At 41.3% G+C, this 12,720-nt stretch overlaps 1 protein-coding gene across 2 annotated transcripts in view; it reads right to left on the bottom strand.

The window, feature by feature from the left end:
* PDK3 (pyruvate dehydrogenase kinase 3) overlaps window positions 1-12,720 on the bottom strand; it is an 89,349-nt gene that overhangs the window by 27,881 nt on the left and 48,748 nt on the right. For both annotated transcript variants that reach the window (XM_074968299.1, XM_074968301.1), the window contains exons 4-5: window positions 6,721-6,905; window positions 2,186-2,275 (exon numbers count right to left, since the gene is read on the bottom strand). In XM_074968299.1, coding sequence (XP_074824400.1) covers window positions 2,186-2,275; window positions 6,721-6,905 — 275 coding nt within the window. The remainder of the gene's footprint in view (window positions 1-2,185; window positions 2,276-6,720; window positions 6,906-12,720) is intronic.

The raw sequence follows: 12,720 nt of genomic DNA, 5'->3' as shown, positions 1-12,720 counted from the left end.
TGTACACACACGCTCTCCATGGGATCAACACCGTGTGACAAGGTGTACAGTTACCTCAAAACTTCCCTATGTGCTTGGCGCCCAAAGACAAAAGCCAAGAGTTTCTAAATATCTGAAGATTATTCCTGTATTATATTATTCCTGGGGGAATTCTGCAACAAAAAATTAAAAATTATGCACACATTTTCAAATTCTGCAAAATTCTGAATACACCTCTACCCCGATATAACGCTGTACTCAGGAGCCAAAAAATCTTACCGCGTTATATCGAACTTGTTTTGATCCCCAGGAGCGCACAGCCCCACCCCCCCCGGAGCACTGCTTTACCGCGTTATATCCGAATTCGTGTTATATCAGGTCGCAATATATAGGGGTAGAGATGTATTTTATTTTTCAAAACACCACAATATAATCACACCAGTTTCAATTATTTATCATCATTTATTTCAAAATACCTGTCAGCAAGTATGTCTGTATCGTTACAGACAACAAAAAAGATTCAGGTTTATTAATACAGAACTCTGAGTAATAATTCATTTAAAGTACAATACAGAAATATATTTCTCACACCCCTCAGAAGCAGAGCAAAGGCTTGTGGGGAGTCAGGGGTAACAGAGGGCTTGAGGGAGATGGAAGTAATTGCTGGGAAGGAGCCTGGGTGTGAACTTGGAGTGTTGTTGGGTATGGGTGGGAAAAGCATAGAGCAGGTTTTTTGCGGGGGCGGGGAGAGATTGTTAAGGAGCTTCCCCCATGCAGACCCTGGCTGACCTCTAGCCTCTCCCATTCAGTCAGGCACATCTGCCCCTGTCCCACGTGTCCTTGAACTCCCTGTCCACGTGTCCCTCCACTCCCACTCAGACATCCATTCTTCCCATCCTGATGTGGCTCTACATCCCCTCCCCTGTCCCCAGGTGGCCCTGTACCTCCTCCCCCTGTCTACACGTGTCTCTATGCCCCCACGCAGCCACCCCCATCCCTATGTGTGTCTGTGCCCCCACTCAGTCACCTCCCTCTCCATATCTGGCCCTGCACCTCACTCCCCGCTGTGGCCCTACGCCTCCACTCCCATTCAGCCCCTGCCCCAGTCTGTCCTCCCACACTAGCCCTTATGAGCCCCTGTCTGACTCCCCAGCAGCCCCACACTGTCTGTCTCCCCATAGCCCCTGTCTCCTGACCTGGCCTGACAAGTGCTGTGAAGAAGGTAGGCTCTCTCGTCTCTAGGGGGCTGGGAGCTGCTGCTTTGTTCTATCACCACAGTGCCCTCTGGTGGGCAAAAGGCGGAACCGCAGCAACTTTCCACGGAAGTTATTTTCTGATGGGGCTGGTGGGAGGGAGGGGGCTCTGTTCTAGCGCCATAGCGCCCTCTGGTGGGCAAAAGGTGCAAATGCAGCAACTTTCCAGCAGAAGCTTTTTTCTGCACAAAAAAATTAAAATTATGCATGGCTCATTAATTATGCACACACACAGTGGCACAGAATTCCCCCGGGAGTAATTATAACCTCACTTTCTTATGGTGTTTGTTTATCATAGAGCCTTACTTGAATAATCGTACAAGAACAGATGACTATGTATATCCCTGATTTCCTTTAGAAAGAATGTCAAGTAGAATATATATGCTTAAATACTTTTTGGAAAATAATTTAACCACCACATCAAACATAAAAGGATAAAAGACTTCCATCTGTCCTTGTAGTAGAAGATAAAGTTATAATTCCATTTTTTGTAGCTCTGTTAACATTCCACTAGTTTCAGATTTTTGGATTTTGAGGCCACTAGAAAGTGTGATCTAGTAGATAACGCAGCAGCCTAAGACACAGAGACATGCATTCTAGTTCCAGTTCTGCCCCTCGCTTGCTGGGTGTCCTTGGACAAGCCTTTACTTCACCCCTGTCTCGGTTTCCTGATATGTAAAAAGGAGATAACTGTACCCACCTTCCTTGTAAAGTACATTGAGATCTACAGATGAAAAGTACTGTAAGAGCTAGATATTGTTAATATTATTAAAAACTTTGATATTTTTATGGCCTTGCTATGAGCAATTAAATGTGTATCATTCTTTAGAGTTTTTTAAAATTTTAATTAAATGGAAATACAACTTCTGCCTTGAACACCTTAACTGGTTATGTATGCAGAACTGTAAATTGGGGTTTGAAACGTAATACAAATATTAAATGTATCTCCTTACCTTTTACTACCTCAGCCACGTTACAGGTAGGATCAATACTTCCAATATGCTTGGGATGAGCAGGATTAGTGTCTCCACCAAAAAGAAGTGCTAAGAGGAAAATAAGTTGACAGTTAAGTGAATGGCTATTACATTTCAAACAACACAGAAAAGTTAAATCAGACAATATGTTGACAAGATTCGGTGTCACACTGCAAAAAGATACTCCTCCATAACATTAGTCCCTGATCAAGACTATTGACCTCTCTAGAAAAAACACTCTGTTTAGTAATTATAGCTTGCAATATCTGATATGATATGAGAAATAAATGCATTGGAGTCCATTTATGTCTATCCAGAAGAAAGAAAAAAAATCTCATAGTTCTCAGGATAGACTAAAGTCAGTACAGATACAACTGAATTATAAAATGTTCCATTCATATAAATATCTGAGTAGGTAGGAACTGTAAGTTCAATGAGGTATAAAAGGTTTCTAATACTTAGCACCCATACGTCAACAATAAATTAAACAGAATTCTGTAGGGGTCAAGGCGAAATTACATGAAGCCTCTGTTTTCAAAACTTGTCCTAGCCATCTCTCTTTCAACACTTAAGAGAACCATTTGCCCTAAACTAATCAAGGCTGGATCACTAGAGTTTGTCTACACAAAGAAATTCCACCAGTTTAATTAAAGGTGTAATATTAAACTGGTTTAGTTAAACTGCTGCAACTTTGTACAAACTAAAGCCAGGTTTAAACTGGTATGAGTGTCCAGATTCAGCATTGCACCAGCTAACTAAACCGGTTAACATCACAGTTAAATGGGTGCAACTGGTGTGTTTAGACTAGGCCTACAAACTCTGATAGGATGAAACCTTTATTTATTAACAACATTTATTTTCTAAGAAGGGCCTTTTTATTTATCTAGCTTTATTGTCTTTGTTTCTATGTCTGGCCAGATTTATTGCTAAGTGGATATACTATTCTAATCTTTTTAGCCTTGTTATACTAGTGCATTTAACACCTTTCACTGATCATATTATAAATAAAAGTTACTGGATACACAAGTAATTGTTAGTAAAATACCCTGGACTTAACGTTTTTCCTACCATATAATCCTACCATATGTAGTGTGACCATGTTTCTAAGATGTCACAAACAGCAAAATATTGGACAGGGAATGAAACCCTAGAGCCCATGACACAAATATACACTTCAAGAGATCACAAGATTGACCTTAACTTTGAAATGCAACAAATATTGATTACTGGGAGCTATGTAAGTAATTCCTTTCATACTACAAGATGAATACCAACAATGGATACTTAAACAGTACAAACCTGAGAATCTAATTTGAGTTAAGTGTGAAAATCAGAACTGCTGTGCTTATTAATAAAGGAAAGAATAAAAATGGAAATCTCAGGTGAGAAATAATTTCTTTAGAAAAGAAAAAAAGAGGTTGGTGAATTAACAGGAGACAGCATAATTTGCTAGAAACCATTCAGCTTTTAAAATCTGCACAGTGAACAAACAAACAAAACTGAAAAGGCGGAAGACTTTTTTTTGTCTGATGATTAAACGTGTCAAATCTACAAGTGGACTGATAGGCAGAGAAGATGTACCATATATACTTGTTCATTAGCCCATTCGTTTATAAGCCGACCCCGCAAGATGGATAGGTAAAAACAGCAAAAACTGTATGACCCTTTCATAAGCCACTTCCCGCAGCTCCCACTGGCTGGGAACGGCAAACCACAGCCACTGGGAGCTCTGTGCCTGAGGAAGCTCCAGGTAAACAAAACGTCCCGACCCACCAGCGGCTTACGCTGACGGGCCGGGAGCCAAAGTTTGCCAACTCCTGCTGTATTTTAAAAGCTGGCATCACAAGAAACACTCAAAAGTTTTGCTAAAATGATTTTAATGTAATCTAATGAAAAACCTGTTGTTGTTATAATAACTGAACAAATATGTATTCACCTTAAAAATTACAGTTAATATTTAAAATCAGTAAATGGATATTTAAAACAAGTAACTTAGAACAATATGAGACTTTAAAAAGTCTTAAAATCCTTCAAAGCCTGAATCAGTCTCTGATTCACCAAACAGTTCATTAAACTCTGCTTCACTCACAGCTGCTCCTGCACGGTCATTGTAGATGTCGGCAGTGTTGTCTGACCCATCGAGCGCATTGCTGATACAGCATTTCCTAAATGATTTTTCTATCATTTCCGAGGGAATGGACACCCACGCATCCTTGATCCACTGGGCGACCAGACTGATTTCGGGCTTCATAAGATTCCCGCCTTTTGCCAATTCGCCATGCCTGAGCATATCCATTCAGATCACATGTTCCACAGCCTGTCTTTAAAGGGTTTGTTCAGGCAGACATCAAGAGGTTGTAGAACTGAAGTTAAGCCTCCAGGTATTACAGCCAAATTAGTTTTCATATTTTTGGCCACATTTTTCTCCTCATCCATCTTGTGTGCCCTGAACATGTCCCAAATGAGCATAGCAGGTTTCTTGAAAAGTGCTCCTGGTCTCTTATTCCACACTTTTTCCAGCCATTCAATAGTCCCACTTTCATCCATCCATCCCTTTTCGTGTGCACGTACAATGACACCAGCAGCAAATTTCATGATTTTAGGCAAGGATTTTCTTTTTAAAAAAAAAAAAAAAAACAACAACAACAGGAGGGAGCTTTGATCCATTTGCCAAACACGATAAAACCACCGGAACATGGATTTTTTCATGGCCAGTGGTTTAATTAAAACTGTTTTTTCACCAACACCGGTTACTGTTCTGTTGCTCGGGAGATCGAATGTCATTGGTGTTTCGTCCATATTTGCTGTTTCTGACAGTTCAAATGCCTATTCCTTTCGATATTTTATAATAAGCCTTTGGAAAGATTCGATTTTTTTCTTCCAGATCTCTCAGCAGCTTTTGTGCTATCTTTGTTCGCTGACAAAAACAGAGACTATGACGGTTCATGAAGCGAGTACACCAACTGGCTGATGCGACAAATATTGACGGCTTTACTGACTTGTATTTGTCATCTTTCGACATTTGCAGAGCACGCAGACAAATTCCAGTTCTAGTGACAATGTACCCATACTGTCCACATTCAACAACCCAATTAGTGAGATCTCTCTCTCCAACTCAGGAAATGAAGTGCACCTCGTTGGACATTTTTTCTTGCTTCTTGGCATGTCTTTTAGTGTTTTATTTTTTCGCCATTCTCTTCCTTGCTTCTCATTGATACAGAATTCATGAGCAGCGGCGCAATTATTGTTTGCTTCTGCATATTCAACAACTTTAAGTTTGAACGCTGCATGATAAGCAGACCTTTTTCTTTTGATTTCACCATTGTTCATTTTAAATACTAGTATGAAAATAGATTATTATTGTAGTTATAGATTTTGTAGGACTTTATATAGGAATATCACCTGCTTTATCGCTGTCAAATGATTGTTCTTTATTTCAAAGCAGCCCTGTAGATTGGCATGTCTGTGGGGATAACAGGCAATTTCAATTTCAATAGAGATTCCATTGATTTTGCACGTTATATTTTCATATTGGCTCGAGACTTATGAGGTCCATTGGTAGAAGTGCATGAAGAGATCAAATTACTCAGTAGCGGACTGACACCAGTGCTGTAAGTACTATCGTTCATTGTATTTTTCTGATTGGCTTGTAAGGCATAGCATTTTGTGAAACGCATGAGTCAAATGTCATGCAGATTTGCAGCACTGCTCTTTTAGTATTCCTTTCAAGCCAATCTAGTCTACTAAAGAAAGCCTTTGCAACTTTAAAAGGCTGCAGTATTGACATCAATAAATGGGTCGGCAAACTTTGGCTCCCGGCCTGTCAGGGTAAGCCGCTGGCGGGTCGGGATGTTTTGTCTACTTTGAGCGTCTGCAGGTATGGAGCCCCTCAGTTCCCTGTGGCCCCGGTTCGCCGTTCCCAGCCAATGGGAGCTGCGAGAACAGTGAACCACGGCCACAGGGAGCTGAGGGGCTCCATGCCTGCAGATGCGCCATGTAAACAAAATGACAATGTATTAGATATTCAATTCAATTATTTCAGAGAGTTTAAAATCATCAAATTTTGGTGTAGACCCGTTTATAAGCCAACACCTGCTCTTTGATGCGTCACTTGTTTACCAAAAATATTTGGCTTATGAATGAGTATATACGGTAGTTATTTTACTAGTACCTAAAAATACCATGTACATCACCTTGCACACTGTATCTGCTAACAGGGTGAAAAAATTTTTACAGTCACGTTGACAAAATAGAACAGTGGAGCTTCACTGCAAGCCTATCACTTTGGAATACAGGGCTGTTATTCTGCTTAGTGGTTCAGATTAATTTCTAGACACCTCAAAAAAACTGCACTACTTAAATAACCAATTGTCACAATATATCATCTACCATCTTCACCTCAGAATATTAAAATTAGTCATTGATGCGAGGAATGCCAAATCAATTCTGTCAATTTAGATTTATAAGCAAAAACCAATTATTCCTTCAAGTTGAAAAACAAAGCAATTACTTACTGTGTTGGTTAATAAGCATGCGGAAAGAGATACGATTGGTGTAGAACCTATCTAGAAAATACTGGATGTTACTGCTAACAAACGGATCAAAGCCATACTCTTCCTTGTACTCAATCACCCCTTGCGCCATGGTAGGAACCACATCATTGTGTCTGTTCCTTACTTTAATTAAAACTTCTAAAAAGCTGAAACACAAAATTAGAAACAGAATGTTAGAGTAACAGGAATCTCTGCATCTCACACTGCGGTTTTCAAATATTCACTTGCATATAAGAGTCTCTTATTGTTTATCCCCCAGAGTCTCCAAAAGTTTATCACAGAAACAAACGTCCAACTACATTATTACCTACCACATGTCATGCTAAAGGGAAATATATTAGGGTGCAACTGTATGTTCAAACTAGTGTAAACATTCAAGGCTTCTTGATAACTCTAGTTATGTCCCATAAAAATTTATTTAAAATTGTGTTTTTAAAATTCGTCTTTCTTCTCTGTGAATCCAGAACAACATATGTCATTTATTCTGCTTGGTTTACAAATTCTGCAGGAGGCAGAAGAGACCAGTTGGCTGTTTATCACAATTACCAGAAAGGTGTCCCTACAGTTTGTTTTTAGAGTAGGTACCACATGGAAGGAATTTATGATGATGGTTATGTTTAAATAAAGAGCAGTATCAGCATGTGCACAGACACAATTCTGTTCAGTTTCTTTCTATGCCTCTAGAGGGCAAAAAAAACCACACAATGGCGCTTTCTCCTTTTTCCTGTAGTATCCTGCCCTTTGAGATCAAGAAGTTTTAGGAGCTTACTTTCATTTATTTTTTAATGATATTGATGCAAGACAACAGTAGGCATATATTATAGAACAGATTAAAAATGTTACTTTCTTGTCAAAGCAGACCACAGCTTGTGATATTTAAAGAATTACCCCTTCCTTTTACATACAATTCTTCTGAGGTACAAAATACTGCAAAGAACCATCCATGTTTTAAAAAAGGATGACTTGAATATCTTATTAATCTCAAAACACGAAAAGTTAGCAACCTTCATCTCTGCCACTTTTCTCATTGACATTAATGACAATCATATACTACATTGACAATAATGCTTTATTCCTTCCTTCAGGATCAAATAGAAACAAATGCAATATACTTTTCAAAAGAAAGCAAAGATGGTGACACTTTTATTAAGTTGTAACTGTGTCTGCAAAACTAAGGAGTCTTTTTATATGCTAACTCTGAACCAAATTCTCAATGGGTTTATAATGAGCACAGAAAAACAGTATTTGACAAATTGAGTGAATAATTCATTAAATTAGAACCTAAGCACCACCTCTGGAAGGAAATAATAATACATTAGATTGTATGAAGTTATAGAGCATGGAAGACTGATTAGGTCCCTAGTATTTACTTCTCCTAAGGCCTCATTTACACTACAGAGTTTTGTCAATGCAAGTTATGCTGATGATCAAAAAAACCTATAATCACTTTGCTTGTGCACGTTCACATAACGCCCCTTCTGTTGGCAAAGCACATCCACGGTTGGTGCTCTAGCATCGACAGTAAGAGCAATGCACTGTGGGTAGCTATCCCACTGTGCTACTTGCCATCTCGGAATTGTGGGATGGCGGAGTGGATTGCAATGCATCATGGGTGCAATGTTCCATGGTGCAGTTTTTTCCATCCCATCATTCCATAGGCTTCTGACTGTTCTGCGGCATTTTTCAATGGCCCCTGTTTACTGTGCACCTGCCATCTCAGTCTGAAAGGATGGAGCCTGCACTGCTGTCTACTGTTGTGGTCACTGTTATGAACACACTGCAGATGGTCTTGCAGTAGATCACAAGCTCCCAATCTGAACAGGAATCAGAGGTGCCTGACCTGCTGTGTGCCATGGAAACAAGCAACACCAGATTACTTTTGGCATTCATGGAGCAGCTGCACACGGTGGACCATTGCCTTTGAGCTTGGGAAACAAGTACTGAATGGTGGGATCGCATGTGATGCAGGTCTGGGATGACAAGCAGTGGCTGCAGAACTTTCGGATGTGGAAAGCCACCTTCCTGGAACTGTGTGAAGAACTCGCCCCAGCATTGCAGAGCAAGGATACCAAAATGAGAGGTGCCCTCTCAGTGGAGAAGCACGTGGCAATCGCTACATGGAAGCTGGCAACTCCAGACTGCTAGCCGGTCATGGTTTGGAGTTTGCAGTTGAGAAATCGACTGTTGGGGCTGCATTAACGCAAATGTGCAGGGCTATTAATCGCATTCTGCTACGAAGGACTGTGACTCTTAGAAGTGTGTGTAAAATAGTGGATGGCTTTGCGTCAATGGGACTCCCTAACTGCGGAGGGGCGATAGATGGCACACACATCTCAATTTTGTCCCTGGACAATTTTGCGATGGAGTACATCAATAGAAAGGGGTACTTCTCTATGGTACTGTAGGTGCTTGTGGATCACCATGGGCGCTTCACTGACATCAATGTGAGGTGCATACATCTTCAGAAACACTGGCCTGTACAGAAAGCGGCAAGCAGGAACTTTCTTTCCAATGGGGGATGCTGAAATGCCCATAATGATGGACCCAGCGTGCCCATTACTCCCCTGGCTCATGAAGCCTAACAACAGAAACCTAGACAGCACCAAGGAGTGCTTCAACAACAGGCTACGCAGGTGCAGAATGACAGTAGAAAGTGCGTCTGGCGAATTAAAAGCACGCTGGCACTGCTTTTATGGCAGGTTAGACCTAAATGAGGAAAATATTCCCATGGCCATAGCAGCCTGCTGTGCTCTCCATAATATTTGTAAGGTTAAGGGTGAAAAGTTTCCCCTGGGGTGGTGTATGGAGGCAGATCACCTGGTAGCTGATTTTGAGCAGCCAGATACTAAGGCGACTAAGTACAAAATTGTAAACTCTGCCACCATTTTCCACAGCCAATATCTCATTCCCTAGGGTAAGCATGGATGCAAGAGCGCATCTCATGCATGCGTGGGGTTTCAGATCAGGTCCTTATGCTGTTCGCTTGTGTGGCACTTCAGTCCCTGCACAAGGGATTACAGGAAAGTTTCCTACAATGGGGGAAGGAACAAAGCAGCTCTACCAAGGAACCTTCGGCAGAGGATTGGTGAGTACCTCAAGGAAAGTTTCCTAGAGATCTCTCTGGAGGATTCCCATGAAATCTCTGGTTTCAGAGTAGCAGCCGTGTTAGTCTGTATTCGCAAAAAGAAAAGGAGTACTTGTGGCACCTTAGAGACTAACCAATTTATTTGAGCATAAGCTTTCGTGAGCTACAGCTCACTTCATCGGATGCATACTGTGGAAAATACAGAAGATGTCAAAATACAGAAATCTCTGTGCACATTAACACTGTTCCATTGCTCCAAAGGGGAACGTGAAGCACACGCAAACACAGCTAGTCTCAGACATATCTATCCCTTCACCCACTTCTAGAATATAACAAAGAAAAGGACAACGCCACCTCATATGCAGCATCAACTCAAGAAGATCACTTATCAGAGCTCCCCATGTGTGCATCATGCACACCAGAGACGGAGTGCTGGGATTGGCTCAAACCCTCATGGGTCGAGAAGAGGTCCTGGCTTGCCATGTTACCGGATGACCCTATCGCCTGTCCCATCTCATCCTCCAACTCAACCTCTTCGCCCACAATTTCATCCTCAGGGTCGAGCCTGCTGTCTCCAACCCTGCTGAAGTATCCATGGGGCTCTTGGTCGTGGAGGTGGGGTCACTGCCGAGGATGGCATCCAGCTCCTTATAGAAGCAGCAAGTCTTCAGCGCAGCACCGGAGTGACCACATGAGTCTCTTGCCTTCTGGTACACCTGCCTCAGATCTTTTACCTTTGCACAGCGCTGATGTGTCCTGTTCGTAGCTCTTCTCCAACATGCCACGAGAAATCTGACTTTAAGTATCGAAGCTCCTACAGCTGGAGTGAAGCTAGGACTGCACCTCCTCCTCTCCCCACAGTGCCAGCATATTCAACAACTCAGATGTGCTCCAAGCAGGAAAGCATTTGCTGTGTGGAGCCGCCATGGTTAGCTGGGAAGATGCGATATGAACTGTCCACCCCAAGCAAGCAGGAAGTGGAATTTCAAAAATTCCTGGGCCTTTAAAGGGGGAACGGTGTACCCGGGTGCAGGGTAGTAGAGGTCTAACTGCTGACCAGAGTGTTCAGAATGGACATTGTGGGGCACCTCCTGGAGGCCATATACAGCGACATAACCAAGCGCAGTGTCTACACTGACACTTTGTCGATTTAACTTAGCCACAAAAAGCTCTACACCTCTTGTCAAGGTAGTTTTATTTTCTCAGCAAAGCAGGAGAGTTTTGTCGGCAAAAGGAGTATTGTAGTGTGTACACCTCCACTGTTTTGTCGACAAAAACGGACTTTTGGAGACAAAACTCTGTAGTGTAGATAAGGCCTAAAAGTCAATATATAACCTCTCAGATTAAAGTTGCAAGTACTCAAAAAGGGCTTTAATTGCTTATTTGTAAACAAAGGAATTGTCACCACATACCTGGATTTTTTTATAGGGTATTCAGAAGTTTTAAACAGTCCTGTGATAAACCCAATTACTCAATTAGAGTGGAGAGTGATGCCCCTAGTCTGTCCCTCTTTACTTTATCTCACACCATTCCTGAAAGTTAAAAAAGGGGAAAAAGCCATTTTATCAGTTTCTTAAAACTGGTTTCTATTTCCCACTTTCTTATGTTCTTCAGGCTTATAGCACGGTTGGGAAGTAAAATGTACTGTAACAGTTTGTATTCCTATGTTCACCCCTTTTACAAGACTGTGATACATTTTGTACAAAGTATGCCTTGTGTATATTTTCCCAAAAGATGCCATTTGAAAACTCAATTTGCCAATTACTGTCCTAGTCCAATGCGTGTGGGCAACGTTGTATGTAAAGGTATACGATTCTACTATATGATACTACTGAGACATATTCCAAGTCTGCAAAAACAGCCACAAACCAGTTCCTCAAAAACAAAAGGCAAACGAATACCTCAGCCAGGTGTCAACAAGATCAAATGGACTATCACCTGGTGACTATTCTTTGGCAGAAAAAAGGGCGTTAGCAAGAAATTTACATCTTGACAAAGAAACTGTTGGAGGTTCCCATCACCGCAGACTTTTTGTCTTCTGAACCTCAGTTGGAGATGATTTTCAAAGAAAAAGAGAACTATAAGAAAGGAGAACAGAAGCCCCAAAAGATTCCTCCCTTTTTCTTTGCCCACAGCACCAACACGCCCTGAACAACAAGGAAATTAACACTGAACTGGGGGAGGGGTTGTGGCTGAAAGGAATCCAGCCAGTAAGACTGCTGAAGCATGCGGTGAGAGAAATCTTTGCTTGGAATTCATTTAGCTTGTTAAATTAGATATTAATTGCATTTTACCCCTTTTTTTTATAACCAATTCTGACTTGTATGCCTCATTACTTGTAATCACTTAAAATCTTTCTCTCTGTAGTTGATAAACTTGTTTTATCTAAACCAGTGTGTTTGCTTTGAAGTGTTTGGGAAACTCCATTCCACATAACAGGATTTGAGAATATAATTTTTTATTAATGAAATGATGGACTTTATATGAGCTTGTACTGTCCAGAAGGAGAGAGCTTGGCACTACAAGATGCATATGTTCGGGGAAAGTCTGGGACTGGGAGTTTACTGGTGTTGCCCTGCAGTGTAATTCATTGGTGGTTCGCTAGTACTCATACAGTAATATCTGGGAGTAATTCACATGCTGAAGGCTGCGTGTGAGCTGAGCAAGAGTGGTTGCTCTCACAGTGAACAGTGTAAAAGGCACCCCAGGCTGGAGAATTGAGTGGCCACAGCTGTTCTACAGTCCAGATTGTACCCTGGGTAATGTCACATGTACCTCTCCTAATGAGTAATAATGTATCTATTTTCCCTAAAGATGCTTTCCCCTTCACCCTACATGGCTGATTGTGAAGGAACGCTCCTCTTGTAAAATAACTT

This window comes from Natator depressus, chromosome 1 (genome assembly GCF_965152275.1).
Source record: "Natator depressus isolate rNatDep1 chromosome 1, rNatDep2.hap1, whole genome shotgun sequence".
In the NCBI taxonomy this organism is placed as follows: Eukaryota; Metazoa; Chordata; order Testudines; family Cheloniidae; genus Natator; species Natator depressus.
This window is presented reverse-complemented; position numbering and strand designations above follow the sequence as displayed.